The sequence below is a fragment of the Melopsittacus undulatus genome, chromosome 12 (assembly GCF_012275295.1).
Source record: "Melopsittacus undulatus isolate bMelUnd1 chromosome 12, bMelUnd1.mat.Z, whole genome shotgun sequence".
Lineage (NCBI taxonomy): Eukaryota > Metazoa > Chordata > Aves > Psittaciformes > Psittaculidae > Melopsittacus > Melopsittacus undulatus.
The window spans coordinates 13,397,340-13,413,663 of NC_047538.1; the positions used below are offsets into that span (position 1 = coordinate 13,397,340).

Genomic DNA, 16,324 nt, shown 5'->3' on the forward strand with positions numbered 1-16,324 from the left:
AGCGCCGGAACCGGGCACTCTCGCGGGTGCCGGGTCTGCAGCGGCGAGGCGGGGGTGTCCTGCGCTGCCACCGCACAGATCCCGGTGTTCCCTCTCGTACCCCAGCTGGATCTGGGGCCTTTCGCTTTTCACACCGTGATTTGCTGGGATGTGGTTTAGAGGCTGTGGGAGGCAGGAGCTCCCATCTCACTGACGGGTGGGTTGAACGAGTTTTGTGACAGGCCTTAATGGAATCATGGAATCATAGAATAGTTAGGGTTGGAAAGGACCTCAAGATCATCTAGTTCCAACCCCCCTGCCATGGGCAGGGACACCTCACACTAAACCATATCACCCAAGGCTTCATCCGGGTGGGAAGACATTTCTGGTCACCGGGATGGACACCTCCGCACGGGGAGGGTTAAGAATGGCAGAGCAGTGATGTCTCAGAACAACAGGCACTGCAAGAAAGCAAAAGGCAAGCAGAGGTCTCTTGTTTATCCAGTGTATTACCAAGTAAGCTTGTGCAATCAGGACTTTGAGCTCCCAAGTAGATAAAAGACCCTGCAGGCTGCCTCCTAGGGACAGTCTCTCTCTGCACATCAGAGCTTTCTCAGAAGCTCAGCTACTGCCCAGTGAGCATTACACATGCTCATTTACAGCAAAAGGTCATGAACTAGCTGTACTAAAGGGGCTGTGCCCTGTTGTGGAAATGGGCCCTTTATGATGTGACTGTTGGGTTTCCTACATTTCTAGGCAATCCTAATGAAAACTGATGAAATTGACTGTTTGTTTTTGCTGGAGAAGTTTTTTGGCCTTTACTACTGCTAATGAAGACAAGCATGAGGAGCTGTGCAGGTAAACCAGCAGCACCAAGGCTGGAGAAAGATTTCTAGGACAGAGATTGTGAAGAGAGAGGGGATGGGGCATGGCAGGCAGGCAAGGGGTGGCTGCCTGTGGTGGTAAGCGGTAACACAGACACTGCCTTCAAATCCACGAAAGCAGCAGAAAAAATAACCCAGGAAAACCATTAGATTTCAGGGTAAATTTACAGAAAGATATAATCTTATAAATAGATGATCCCCAGTTTGCAACTGAAACGAAACTAGTGGGGGTATTCACCCACCCTGCAAACCCCAGGTGCAAGCCCACCACTGCCTGATCCCTGGGAGTCACTACCTCCAAGTAAGATGCTGTTTAGCATCCATTTTCTTTTTCATTCCCTTAAACACTAAAAATCTCTTCCAATTCCAAGGCCAAAAAAAAAACAAACCCCACATGGCAAGAAACCAGAGTATCAGAAAGCCTGCAGAGGGAAAATAAAAGATTCAAGTCATTAGATGTCAGCAATTAAAACAGAACATGGGACTGTCACAAACATCTTTATTGATATGTGTTTTTCTTCACTCTCGATGGCTCACCATGTGAATGGCAGATTGTTCACAGCCTCCCAGAGTTTTTGTTAGACAAAAGGCATTTGGTTTATTGTTTCTGTCTTGGAGCTGGCAATTAAAATGCTTGGAGGGTTGATGCCTTGGGTGTCATGGTTTAGTCTTGGGTGGCATGTTTTAGTGTGAGGTGTCCCTGCCCATGGCACGGGGGTTGGAACTAGATGATCTTAAGGTCCTTTCCAACCTTAACTATTCTATGATTCTATGTACGTGCAGTGGAATGGACTCAGTCAGAGATCAATATGATCAGACAAAAAGCCATTTATTGCAAAACATTAACTCCTTATATACTATTGCTTGCACATACCTACAGCGATTTGGCATATCATGATTGGGTGCATGTCTTGAAGACCCTTAGTGACTAACATATAATTGGTTAAGCACAGGTGTGAGAACTCAACCTCGAAAGCTTGCCAACAGTCCACAGTTCTCATAACTCAGTGAATTTCAGCTTCTTCTTATCTTGCTTGCTTAAGCTTCCTCAGGCCTCTCATGGCCTTGCTGTATCTGTTGGAGTTATTCAGTGTTCATGTACCAAGTATCCATTCTCCTGTGAGAACACTGTCTCCACATGTACCTATGACCAAGACAGGACAGCACAGCAACAACTAGTCTCAAACCTTCTCAGCCTTTGGAAAATCATGGCAGTTTTTTCCCTTCTGCAGACATTTGCCTGTGTCATCATCCACTTAGGAATTCCACTGTCAAAATATAAACACCCTCCCCAGCCATTTCCCATTTAAAATTTAACTCAGTTGTAGACAATATTTTGTGAATGAAACATCCATAAAAACATACGATTCAGCTTGGGGAGAAAGGAAAGGGTGGGAATAATCATGCGCCTGTTTCTAATATTTTGGATCATGGAAAAAGAGGGTGTTTAGTCAGGTCTCTTGTCTTTATAGAGAACACAATCATAAGACAAAATTTCCTGCTTATGGAAGCTGCAATATGTAATGGGATTCTCTTTTCAGACAGGGAATTTAAAGATCTCCCTAGGCAATGGACTAAATCTGTAGTATCTAGAACTGAAACATTAGAGAAAAAGAAAAACATCACCAGAACACATCAGGTTTTATAGAGCTTACCAGCAGAAATGTCACTAGCCAATACATGGTGGTACTGGAGAGAAAACGAGTTATTTGATTAGTGAGAGAAGCAATTCCTGGGTTATTTACTCATTTTGTCCTGTTCTCTGCAGGAAGAGTTCTTAGGCAAGGGTTTCAGGGTAAGGTTCAAGAGCAGCAAGTACTTATGAATGGAAATACGCAGAGATATGTATTCCATCAGTTACTGCATCCTTTATGGTTTGCTATTTTCAACCAAAAAGAAAACCCAACTAGAAATGTTTGGATCCTCAGTTTTACCTCATAAATTGTACCGCAGCACAGAAGGGTTCTGTATTTGCCAAGAGCCCCAAAGCTCCAAAACAACTCTCTGTCCTTTTATTGTGAGGTGTCTGTTGCTCAATGCCACAAAACCTCTTATTCCCTCAGCTGCGCAGGGTGACTTACTTACTTGGTAAACTTCCATCCAAAACAGTCTCAGAAAACCATGTCTAGATTTCCTCCCCCTCTGCATTTTCTGGGAGAAATGTGGATTGCTATTGCAGCCTTACCACAGACAAAAACAATCTGCTTGCTATTATATTATCTTCCAGACAATCACTGTCATCCTCTCATTGTATTCCCTATATAATAGCAAGAGTATTTTAGTCAGGTGATTAAACAAAGGCTGTGGCCACCATCAGCTTTTTCAAGTGGCTTGGTCTTTACTGCATGGATCTCCCAGAAAAGCCCCTATCATGCATACAGGCAGACCAAGCAGCACAGAAACCTGGGCTTCCAGAAATGGGGAGCAGTGGCATAACCAAAGCTTTGGGAAGATGCACAGCTGTCAATGAGGAAACTTCTTACAGGAACCTAAAGGCAAATGGAAGGCTGGGGTGTGCATGGAGAGGCAAGCAAGAGGCCTCAGCAGTGAGAAACAGAAAATAAAATACAAAATATAAAATAAAATAAAATAAAATAAAATAAAATAAAATAAAATAAAATAAAATAAAATAAAATAAAATAAAATAAAATAAAATAAAATGTATTCAATGTATTTTTTCACTTTGTGACCTCCTGTAGTTTTGTGCTGTCTGTTGCTGGGAAGGAAGGTGAGGATCAGACACGCCTGCAGTGCTTGCCACTTGAGAAGGAGCTGCAAATGTTGAAGTCACATGAAAACAATGATCCCCATCCTATGCAGTTCCCCAGTGTTCCCAGTTTGCAGGCTGGCTCAGTTTTTGTCAGGAAATACCATTCGTGTCACTACCATCTCTGAGAAGAGTGACGCTGAAATAAAACCCAGATGCACACATTAAGTGACCCGTAGGGCCTCAGCCTTCTGGATGAATTTAATGTTTCAGGTCTTAAGCCTTCCCCAGCTTCCATGCACAAAGATACAGGAAAGGTCTGGTGGGGGGGAGAAACACTCTGCAGTTTCTGTGTTAGAATTACAATGCTCTTTCCAGTTACATATAGAACTGGGGGCCAGAGAAGCAGTTAAAACAAAAGGGGCATGAAAAATGGTAAGATAGGTTAATTCATTTCAATATCTTCATCAACACAGGTGCCAGATGCTCCTTCAGCTGTGGATGAATTTGAATGTTGCTCAGTTCTTTGATATTGAAGATCATCTCATGGGCTTGAAGGAAAAGCTCTTTCCCCACAGCATCCTCCACCCGCCTGCGCCACTCCATCAGCCGAGGTCTGTCTTCAAAGATGTCACAACCAACTCCCACAGGCTGCAGAAATGGGGAGAGAGCAACAGTGAAGGGCTGGGCTGTCACTTCACCAAGACCACAGGCATCCAAAGTGTGCCTGCAGGTACAGGTAGGGGAAAAAATCCACAGGAGCCTGTAGCGGAGCACTAGGAGGGAATTCTTTGGCTGGGTGTGTCTATGTGGACAACAGAGGAGCTAGCCTGTGTTTTAAAGGGCATTTACAAGTAAATTCTTGAGTTCCAGAACAGCTGTTACAAGCAGCAGAGATGCCTGCCACTTATTGTGAGTGATTTCCAGCTACAGCAGTGGTGGGCTGACAGTCCCAGGGCCGGCTGCACAGTTTGCCTTAGGGAGTGCTGTATTATAGAGCAAGACCCCAGCACAAAACATGAAGTATTTGACTGAACTTATGTTTTAGCTGACATCATCTGCCTCACTTCTCCTCTCTGCCTGTGCCGCCCTCTGAAACACAAAGCTGCAGAGAAGCAGAAGTGTCTTTGGGACTTTGTTCAGTCTTTGGGACACAGAAGGAATCAGGCCCTGCTGGTCTGGCAGAGAACACCCAGTTTGTAACAGACTTGATTGCCTGTCTCTGAGAATCAGTTTTGCATCTTCCAAGTGTCACATGGGCAAGTACCATCTGAAGTAGAATAGGGCTATATCATTTTCTTATTTCATCAGACCTGTTCGCTATTGTTTTTCACCTCCTTCTCTGGAGGGTGAAAATCAGGATAAAGGATGAAGAAGTATTGTTAGAGGAGAGAAACAGGAGAGACCTATTGCAACCAGCTTTGTTTTCTCTCTCTCTCTTTTTTTAAACTAGTTTTCCGAACCCACTCCCATATTCTCCTCATTGTCTTATCTGTGTTGAGATATGCCCTCACTCCTCTGTTCACATGCTGCATCCCTCCCTGCCCGGCAGCATCTGTTTCCTACTGCGCTCAGCCTTCCTCACCACACTCCAGCACTCACCTGCATCAGCTCCACCACGGCCACGAGATCTGCCAGAGAGATCTCACTCCCGATGATAAAAGCCTTGTTCTGCAGAAACCTCTCCTCAAATTGCTTTAGGGAAGCAGAAAGCCCCTCCATAACCTCCTGGAGTTTCTCAGAGGGCAGTGGCTGCCCTGTGAAGAGGGGAATCAGCACCTGAGGAGGCAAGGTATTGAAGAGTACAGCCAGCCATTTTCTGATGGATCTGATGGTGATCACTTAAGTTACACCCCATGAGCTCACCATGGTCAGTGAGCTGCAGGATGGGATGATGCTAGAGCTTCATGGGCTGCTGCACGTGTGAGTAGCTCATGGACAGAAAGCACACAAGCAGTCCTAAGCAGCTGATCTGCTGTGACAATAACCTCAGCTAATGGGCAGCAATATGCAGAACAAAACCAGTTTTGTTCCTGGCAGTTGTGCCCTCCCACTCCACCTGTATGGGTCACAAATGAGCAACAGCTGCAGGGAAGACACATCTCTGCCATAGCCGGCTCTGCTGTGTCCTGTGTTTCAGCAGGCTGCCTGCACGCCAGCCCACCCTGTACCCACCCTGTTGTTTGGCTGGGTGCTGAAGGCAGGGTGATGGGAAGGAGAGCACGGTGGTGGCTGTGGTGGGGAGCGTAGGAGGCACTGGAGTGCATCAGCACTGGCTGGCTATGCAGGAAATAGCTTCCCCTGCGTGACAGCAGCCAGCGAGGCTGGGAATGGGTGAGCACCATTTTTACACTAGCCCCTCTGTGGCCTCCCAGGCATCATTCTTTAAACCACTCCAAGTTTTTCCAGAGCAGTTGTGCAAAGGGTGGTCATTGCACAGGCTTGCTAGCACAGGGGGTGGTTGCCTTTCCATGAGATTTTCCACCCTTTGCAGAGGTGCACACACCATTGGAGCCTGCAGTGTTTAACAGCAATGTGCCTCCACCTACCACACCTAAAGAAACATAGCTTATTTAGAGAAGAAGAATGAATACAGATTTCCACTGGCGGGAGTGGACTCTATTTCTACTTACTGCTGGTATTTTCAACAGTTCAAGTTGGGATTGCTTAATCCAAGACAGGATTTTTGCCAAATACATGTGGAATCTATTTCACCAGAAAATTCATGGCCAGCTCTCTTTCTGAGTGATTCCAATTAGGCATGAAGGGATTTCTATATATAATTGCTTGAAACAGCATCTTCTTCCTTTTCTGTATCTCAGAGCAGTCCATCTTCTCTCATGTTTACCTAATATGCCTTCTGTTACATGGTGGCTTTGTATGTTTCATTATTCTGAGGATCTTTTCTGTAGCTGGTTATCTAATCAGCAACAGCAACTGGTTGGATTTCCTTCTGTTTCCCAATAGCAGCCTGCAAAGACTGGAAGAAACTGCTTCTTGTATGAATCTGACTCATATTTGAATTGCTCCTCTGTGCTCTCTAGCCAAAAATTCAAGTGTCAATAAATCAAGAGGCTAGTCCTGATACATTTTGTTAGGCACAAACAAGGGCAAACTTTACCCAGGAATAGTGAAGTTTTTACCTGTTTACTGACAACCGTGGTTTCACCTGAAATTCCATACCACAGCTGCACTGGAAGGGCTGTATGTGCACCCGGGTCTCTCCAAGGGTAGTTGCATTAACTGCCTGGTGAGGTGGCTGGAAATAAATGCCCAGCAACATCATCTGACACTGAGTGATTTCTGCCTCAGGGTGATTCTTCTGACTTTGCCTAAGTGTAGATTCATCTGACCACACCGAATAAAGAGATATTGCCATTCTCTCTCTGTCTCTGTTCTATTTCTATCTCAGAGCAGTACCCAAGTGTGCTGGAAGAAGAAGGCTCCTTCTGGATTTCCACCCAGATGGGGCTGCTGGGACTTGTATGAAGAACACAACCTGGCTGCTCCCAGAAGCTGAGCACATGCTCGCCAGAGAAGCAAATCTTCTGCCTATGTGCACACTCTGCACAGCTGTGCAGGGAGGGAGAGGCCCTTGGAGGCAATACCCAATCTGTTACATATTTGTTTGCAAATCCAGGCGATGGAAGTCTGTTGGGCTTTGAGACCTTCTGTACCAGACCTGTCACAGAATGGCTGACGCTGCTTTTGCCAGATCCTGATGTTGAGCAATTGGGCACAGCTCCCTCTCTGACAGCCCTTCTCAGCTAGGAATGGCCTAGGTTTGCTGTTTCAGCATGATGAACTCTCTCCGAATTGGGACTGTCCAAATGCTCAATATTCTGCCAGGAAACCAGGGCTTTACTCACATTTTAACATTCCCTCTTTACCTTGATCCACATGGTCTTAGGAGCATTAGCCCGGATGTTAGCCTGATGCCACGAGAGGTATTCATCTACCTGGGCCCGTTTCTGTATGTCTGATGGGTACCAATGGTCGGGTGTGTTGTACTTTCGACTCAGATACAGCAGAATGGCGGTGCTGCTCAGACAGTAACAAGAGACAAGAAAGGGCAGGGAGTTACAATGCAGAATGCCTTCACCTAAGCTCCCTCTCCTGCCCCTTCTGAACTTGCTTCTTCCACTAAAAAACATTAAGGTCAGGATTTCTGATGGGGTCTAGGGACCACAGATAAGCATCTAGTTCGCATGGATATCAGGCAGCCCTTAGTTCCCATGAATGCCCTTAATCACCTTAACTCATCACCTTAGTTCCCATGAAAACTTCAACCTGCTGGAAAATCACAGCCCTGTTCCATGGTGCAGAGCACTGCCAGATAGTGCTGAGGTGAGCAAACAATAAACCTCGATAATCATCCATCCCCACTGCTGATCCCACTTGTTCCCCAACTGTTCTCACCCATCTCTCTGTGGCCTGTGCGTTATTTGTATGCCTGTGTATGAAATGAGGCTCTAATGGGTTATGATGCCTTTTTATCAGATCTGTCTCTAATCTGCAGCTTCCAGTGAAATCAATGGAAGTCCCAGCAAAGAAAGCCTACAGAACCTTTGCTTGTGTATCCAGATGTTTGTACTTTCGTTAAGTGGCATGAGAAATCATATGGAAAAATACTCCGGTCACCTGCAGCAGTCTGTAGGCTGTTGCTACGAGAGAGATGCCACAGAAAATCTTGTGCTGACAAAATGAAGATGCAGATCCTGCTGCTATGCTGATACTGCTGTAGTTCCATTATTTCAGTATTGATACCATTAAGCAGTCTCCACATGAACCTTACAATGTAAACCCTAATTTTTGTCTCGGTTTACTTGGCCACTGTGACTAATTCAGATAAATAGGATTTTTTTTTTCCCAGGGTAAAAGGCATTTTTATAAGCTGTAAACATTTCCCAGGTATGTTTATAGTCCTGTTTTGAGGTGAGTGCATTCAGGGTAAGACCAAGAAGTGAAGTCAGCTGGTTTGTTTGCATTCTGAAACATAACTCAGATGGAAAACGGAAACAGAGCAAATGAGGTTATCCTATTGAAAATAACCAGCATGTTCATCTGTGATCCATAACCATTCAGCAGGAATGATGTCTCCTAAATGCTGCACAGGTTACTGGTAACCAAAGAGGTCTAAGGACTGAGTTCTTACCATTCTGCTAGGGTGAAGTCTCCATCCTTTAGTGCTGGTACCTTCTTCAAGAGGCTGACTTTGCCAGCTCCTTCACTATTGGATGACCCTACGAGCACAAAGTCAGAGGTTAGAAGTGTATCTGCTAGTGAATGATAAAGGAAATGCCTGTAGCCAACTCTCAGTCAGTGAACTGTGTTTTCTGATGTGGAAAACTGACGTTTTCTGATACGGTCAAATTTCACAATTAAAAGGTAATGCAATTGGGCAGTCAGTGTAAAATCTGTCTGCAGAGGGCAGTCGGCTCAGGCCAGGCACATGGCATGGAGTAGTTCACATTCCCATACAGGAATTCTGCTGCTTGACTCACAAAACTTCTTGAAAAAAGAATCACTCCGTGAGAGGCATTAAGATACCAGAATGAAGGTACTGATGTGGAAAACACCACTGCAGATGACCGGGAACAGCTGACTTGAACAGTACCCTACAGCTTTAGAGACAGGGAGGAGAAAGGCAGAAGTTAGGATGAAGACCGCTGAGCACCTACAAAACACATAGTTTTTGCCAAGGAAGCCGAGTCTGGAAAGGCTGGGTTTGCATGCAGAGCATCCTAACAAGGGCAGATGGTTGCAGCTCCTGCTCCTGTTCCCACAGGCAGCACCAAAACAAAGTAATTTTCCTGTAGTTTGTGATTGACTCCAGCTGGGATGGAGTTGGGATGGAGAGCAACTGAAAAGCCCTTGTGCCCACAGAGATCACTGCAGTGGCTCATTAATCAGACAACTCAGCTGGCTAATGGCACACAAGCAAAATCTTCTTCCTGTTTGTTTGCCTCTAAAGAGCAGAGGGAATTGAGCATCTACAAAGAAAGTAAATGCTGTCAGCAGAGCTGATCCCTCAGCAGACACTGTTGAGGATATTCCTGGAGTTTTTGCTGGCATGAGATAAAACATGAATGCCAGCAATACAACTCGTGAAGTAACTCACTCGGCCCCAGTGGGCACTGGCTAGGGGCAGGGGAGCTCAGACACCTCTGCCCTGCATTACTCCTAGCTCTCTGTTACTCCTCACTGCAGGTCAACCTGCCTCCATCAGGGAAACACAGGAGGAAGACACCATCCACAGTCCCTTGGAGGCATTAACAGCTGATTGCCTCATCAGGTTTTGTTTCCTGCTGCAGACACTGGACTTGACAGTAGTTAGATGCCAGGGAATTGTACAGAAGTCCAGGAACACCTAAGAAAAGGTGTGAGGAGTTTGTTTGGTTTGCTTGTTTGAAGCGCTCCCTAGAAGGAGACATCACATCTACAGTGCAAATCCTGATGGAATCAGCCTGGGCAGCAGGAGGTCTTCTACAAACACCTCTTTGTTCAAAACAAAACTAAGGGCCATCAACTGACAGGCAGTGATGTGCAGCCCCAAGAACTCTCTGCCCCCATTCAGGAGGCAGCATCAGCATCTGCTTTACTGGACAAACGTGCAGCAGGGAATTGTCTCCATAAAACAAAACCAGCCTTTGGACTATCAAGTTTATTTGCAGCCAGCTTTAGGAAGGGGTGGGAGAAAGGAAGGTTGCTGCATTACACACTGCTTTCCCAATATTGATTTCATTTAATGAGACAACTCAAGCCCAGCCAACATCACCACCCTGTTCTCCTTTCTAGCTGACTCCCCTCTACTTGTTTCTTCTTTGAGAAATGCTTTTTATAATTCCAGTGTAAGCAGCTTCATTGGAGACCAAGGTTCACATCCCTCTGCTGTCTGAAGGGATTCAAACCCGTGTACTCCATCTCACTGGGAAATGCCTCTGGCTACCTGTGGTGATGGTGGCCTCCATCCAGCTTAGCTGCGTAGGAGGTTCCATGTGCACAGCAGAACCAGGCAGAGCTGTCAGGAGAGGTGGGAAGAAATGGTTTCTTAAGAATAAGAGCCAGACAGAAAGTGCAAGTTAAGTCTAATAACTGAGAAACTCAAACACTAAAAATAGATAAAGCAAACCCCCAGAATCAAGCCAGTAGGCAAAGAAGAACAAGGTGCCTTGCACCCATGGTTTATGTGATACAAACAGGGAGGCAGGTTCATGTAATCCTGCTATCAGGCAAGGAGCTGCTCTGGGAGGGTGCTTGGCCCTGTGCTTGGTCCTCTGCTTAAAAGCAGGCCAGTGGCCATCATGCACCCAGCTCTGGTGAGGTCTGTAAGTTCAAGTGGTCCTTGGAAACATGCAGCAGAATGTGGCAGGTCACTGATGCCCACAGCTAGTGAGCAGTCAGCTCTCAGACCCTGCTGGCTGGTTGTTCTGCTGTGTTTATTACCCCAAGGTAGCCAAGAGACAAGGATGAGATGTAAGCAGTGGGTGAAGGCAGCCTGAATCAGATTTCAGCCTGGTCTTGTTGTGCAGTCCTAGCAGGAATACTGAACATATCAGCCCCCTGATGGGCCTCATGTTGTTACAGTGGGTTGGGCAGTAGGTCAGTGTCTGTTAGACTGCAACACAGACCAGCAATGGCACCTTGTTTGCTTTGTATCATACAGGGTCTTTGTGTAGAGACATAAAAGACCTGTGGGTGACTGAGCTGCAAACTGATAAAAGCCGTGGTTTGAACAATAACTCCAGGTTGCTTCATTTGACCGACTGAGACCAATTTGTATTTGCTATTTAGCAGAGCATCCAGAGCCAGCCCTTCTGTTTAGTGGTATGAAGTGACTGACCCATGTTTGTCATCCCTATGATGTTGACCCCACTTAGGATGCTGTTTAACATCACTTGGATCTGGTGTAATTTCCTGATGTCCCCCGAGGAGATCTACGTACATATATATATATGCACACACTGTGTATTGCTGGGCTTTGAGGAGCAACTTTAATAAGCATACACTGTCAGAAGGCAGGGCAGGCTGCACACAAGAAGAATTCTTAAGTGTAAGTCATAGTGCAGGGAAGGAGACTGGTGGGTAAAAAGAGCAGTGGACAAGGTTTTACAGAAGTAGAAAGGGAAAAAGGAACAACCAAAACAAACTATGTGCCAATCATGTCCTTGCCTAATCGTCTCCTCCACCAAGGTTTTCCAAGTACTATGACTTGCCTTGGGCAAAAGAGTAGTGATTGACAAAGTGCAGTGGGTAAGTGTGCAATAGTCACACAGTTGGACAAGTCCGAACAGCTGAGTGCTCCTCTCGAGGACACCGTTCCCAGAGCGCTCCTCCTTGGCTGCCACTGTGATTAATTGGCTAGAAATGGCTGGAGGAACATTCCTTGGGGATCCACAAAAATAGATGCAGCACAGCCATGAGGCTGCTCTGGGAATGAGCTCCGTGCTCAGACCCTTCAATTCAAGCCCCTCCGGAGAGCGTGCGTTTAGAATCCCTCAGTTCACCTGAGGAGCCGGACCGTGCCTCCCCTCCCAGCCGGCCAAGCAGAGCTCCCAGTCTGGGCAGGCTTGGCCTGTTTCACCCTCCCCAGGTAAGCTGGGTCCCTGCTTGAGGCACCAAGGTGAGACCGCAGGTTATCTGAGCTTATCCCCTGAGCTCTGCACATCCGCATCCCTCTCTTTTGTGGGTGATCTCCGGCTTCCACGAGCTCCAGCATTTTCCTGCCTCCCAGGGCTCCAGCGCTTCCACCTTCGGCTCAAACCGAGCCTCCCAAACAAGGCTGACATCTCCTCAGCAGGGACAGGGCCCCCGCATCGCTGCTTATGGGGACCGGAGCGAGCTTCCCCATGGAGCGGTCCCAGGCTCGACATCTCCTCAGCTCCCCGAGGAGCCGCAGCTCAGCCGGGGCCGAGGGGCTTTCCAGGAGCTTCTGCTCCTCACGCGGAGGAGCTACGGGGCCGTGGGAGCAAAACCTCACCATCCCCCCCCCCGGCGGTCTGCGCCACCCGGACCGCAGCGCTGGGCGCTCCTGACCGAGGTGTCGGGAGCCCAGAGTCCCGGGGCTCAGCCCGGACCGCTCCCGGCGATCGCGATCCGGCGCCGGGTACAGGCTCTCCCCGCGGGCCGGGAGCAGGACGGACACCCAGGGGGAGCCCGATTCTTCCCTCCCTCCACTCCCCTCACCTGCATGGGGCTGCTCCGAGCCGCTCCCCGCCGCCGGCTTCTTCCCCAGCACCGAGTCTGCCAAGAGCCAAGAGAGGGGCCCTGAGCTGCGGCCCCCGGTGCACTGCAGCCCGCCCCGGCCCCGTGCCCGGCCCACCTTTGAAGAGCTCCACCTGCTTGAACTCGAAGGGGATGTTGTTGCTGCGGGCGAAGATGTAGATGGAGCGGCAGGGCTGCGAGAGCAGGTCCAGGTACAGCTCCAGCCCCATCCTGCCGCCCGGCCCGGCCCGGCCCGCGGGGAGGCGGCAGCGGCTCTGTCACCGCCGCCCGAGGCCGCCCCCCATGGGCAGGCGGGGGGAGGCGCCCTCCGGGGCTGTGCCCTGGGGGCCGCGGGTGCGAGGAGCCCAGGAGAGTGCTCCCGGCTGGGGCAGCATCAGCGAGGCACGGCAGGAGCACGGGACACGCACAGGGTTCCTCGTGCCCACGGCATTGGGCAGCCTAGAGCTGGGGCTGTGTGCTTCAGGAGAGGGTAACAGGAGTAATGGTAACTTACAAGTGATGGTAGGTCACCAGCCTCAAAGGAGAGGTTGGTGCTAAGCACTGAGGGAGAGGGGCTGTCATTCCCCTCCCCAGCCTTGGCTAATGCCACAGGGGTCATGAGCCCATTCTCACCCACAGCATCCCACCACAGCTCTCACAGCAGGGTAAATGCTTGTTTTCTAACGTGGTGCTGTGGGGATGTGTCACACTGCAAGCAGGGCCCTTGTGCAACACCCTCTAAGCCAGCATTCATCTCACTCCCTAGATCTCAGCATGGTTTCCAGTTCAGAAGATAATTCCTTGGGCACATGGTCTCTGCCCAGTGCTGCAAAGTGATGCCTGAAGGACGTCTCTGTGGGCATCACCCTGCACACTGGCAGTGAAGTGACTTTCCTCTCTGCCAGGTATTTACCATTGCAGATTTCCACATAAACAGATGAGAACTAAAGCAGCACAGACTGAATTCAACCCCCTCCACAGAGCCCACGGCACTTCAGAGCTGTGTGACCTGCGGAAGGTGACAGTGGTTGAGCACAGGGACATCGGGGGCTCTGAAGGATAGAGTGGCTGAAAGACTCAGAGCAAAGTCACCCCCAGTCAAACCCGCCTCGGCTCAGCTGACACCTTGTTATCAGCGCTGTGCCAGAGAGCTGGTGCGTCAGGCTCAAAGCCTTGGAAAGAGCCCCAGGAACCTCGCAGAGAGGGAACTGGGGGATCAGCTGCTCTTTTAGAGCATCGTTAGAAAGGGTGGTGAAAAGGCTGGGATACTGAGCCTGGAGTCTGTTGACTGGTACGTTACAAATAAACACTTTCAGGTGCTTCCTTTGATTCCATTTGGCCAAGACTTCAGTTCTGAGGTCTCCTTAGGAACAGGGTTTACTGTGTTAGAGTGTTCAGTCAGCCAGAGCCTGGAGAACAAGCTGTGTCTCGACATGAAGTACTAGACCTGCTGCACCACACACCCATTTTCAGGGTCATTGCTTGGATTCAGAACTGTGTGATAAGAGTTCCTTGGCCAGAAGAGCAGAGGGGCTGTGTACCCCTCAGGGACACAGGAAACAATACAGTAACTTTTGCAGTTTATTTTAATCATTTAGAAAAGGTCACAGACTTCATATCTGTTTTTTAAACATTCCTCCCATTTTGTGTATCCCAGCTTCATTTTATTCTAGAAAGTACAGACTCTCACCTATTTCCAAAGAGCTCCTGGCCAGAACTGAAGCAATTGAATCAGAACAGCACTTTAAGTTGATGACTCTCCATATTCAAGTGAAAGGGAGTGGACACCAAACAAACACTGCACTGAGGCAAGGCAAAACTCTTGGACAGCTCATTGGGGTTTGGCAGGGAGCTCTTGGGGCTTCCAGTCTATAGGGGCTGGAAACAGCCAAGATCAAATGACACAAATGAATACAATGAAGGAGGTGGAGGGTTGGCAAGAGGCAAAGGACAAGATGCTTTAGCTTCATGATTTAGAGTGAAAAAGGCAGCAAGGCAGATTTGTGTACAATTCTATTGTCATCCACAGAGTTAATCTGGGGATGCTTTGTCCTGCGTGCACAGCAGGGCCCAAAATGGCACCAGTCACTGCACACAGCTTCATCAGGAGGGTGAACCTACAGCTCAGGTGGGCTTGGAGCAGACAGGGAACACCACAGGAGAGGCAGTTTAAGATCCCCTCCTGTCACCATGACCGCACTGGAGCAAGGTGTGTTTATCCTCTGGGGCACTGGCAGCAGGGAAGCACCAGACAATGAGTTCAGAATGTGGTTCCAGCTTGGTGTTCATAGCAGCTGTCCTTGCAAGAGCAGACAGTGGGTGATGTTTACAGAACTTGTGCCTTATTAATCAAGCAGAAAATTGGCTCAACCTCTTGAGTGGAGCTCCTGTGCTACAAATGTCATAGAGCAGGAAAAAAGGCATTTTATGTGCTTTGGCTCATGCAGTGCGTTTGCACGCACAGCAGCTCTCTCAAGATTCTGGAGGGAGATGTTTATCAAGAAAGGTTCTGCTACCAAGCCCAGTTTGAGGTTTGCCACGATTGGCACTCAGTGACTTAGGCTCAGATTATTTCTCTGCTTCTACCCGCACAGCTGTAGGAGGCATTCATTCTGCTGGCAGGAAGTTTGCTCTCAACAAGAATGGGAAAAGCTAGAGGCCAGGAATCTGGTCCAGCAAAGCACAAACGTGCCAACAGCAGAGTGCAGCGGGGCTTCAGCTTGGCTGAGGCAGAGAGGAAGGACCGCTGTTATTCCAGTGGTGCAGCAGCCCAGCTGGTGGCTGCAGTAAGCTGCAGTTACAGAGGAAGTGGTGGTTGAAAGTACAACGTAAACAGGCACCGTGAGCCCCAGCTTGTAATGCCTGCCTACAGCTGCTAAAGCAGCCACACAGGCTTGCATTGAGAAGACTGACATCTCGCACCCAGCGTAGTATGCAGCCACCTCTGTGGATGGTGTAACCAGCCAGCAGAGACCAAGGGACTTCCAGGTACAACCAGAGCTTATCAAGGAGGAAAACAAGCCCCAGCTCTGCAAGCTGGAACCCTCATGGCTCATACCTGGAAATGGAAGGTCACGGGGACAGGAGGACAGGAAGGCAGAAGGGTACAAAGGAACACACAAAGGTGAGAGGCTGCCCAGGTGTGGAGGATGACCCAGTGGACACTTCCTCCCCAGTCCTGATCACAAGTGGCAAGTGTAACCATCAACCTCACTGAGAACCTGACTGGATAGGAGCTTGACTCAGCTCCTGTACTGGGCACCCCGCTCACCCTGGGGCAGGCCAGCACAGCTCCCTCTGCCACCAGTGCTGGCGCAGCCTCAGCAGCACTCATCAGTGGAGAGAGCCTGGCTTAGATGGCATCTATTGGGGTGACAAAGCCTCTGTGGGGAAAGGACAGAGCACTTGGTATGGTTTGCAGAGGGGACTGTGCTCGGCAGCAGCTTCACCTGGAAAAGCAGCTTCCCTCAGCTGTGCAGGCTGTTCTTTGTAAGGCACTGCAGGAGTCTGTGGTGGAGCAGCTCTATTTACAAGACTAACCCCATCATTC

The 16,324-nt window shown here is 48.7% G+C and overlaps 1 protein-coding gene across 1 annotated transcript; it reads right to left on the reverse strand.

Annotated features, from left to right (window-relative positions):
• Window positions 1-3,799: 3,799 nt before the first annotated feature.
• LOC101873846 (glutathione S-transferase theta-1) lies at window positions 3,800-13,022 on the reverse strand. Its single transcript, XM_034068293.1, has 6 exons — window positions 12,893-13,022; window positions 12,757-12,813; window positions 8,726-8,813; window positions 7,461-7,611; window positions 5,173-5,349; window positions 3,800-4,221 (listed from the first exon to the last, which is right to left on the reverse strand). Exons 1-6 carry the CDS (start codon window positions 13,002-13,004, stop codon window positions 4,021-4,023), a joined length of 786 nt encoding a protein of 261 aa, XP_033924184.1. The 5' UTR covers window positions 13,005-13,022; the 3' UTR covers window positions 3,800-4,020.
• Window positions 13,023-16,324: the final 3,302 nt, after the last annotated feature.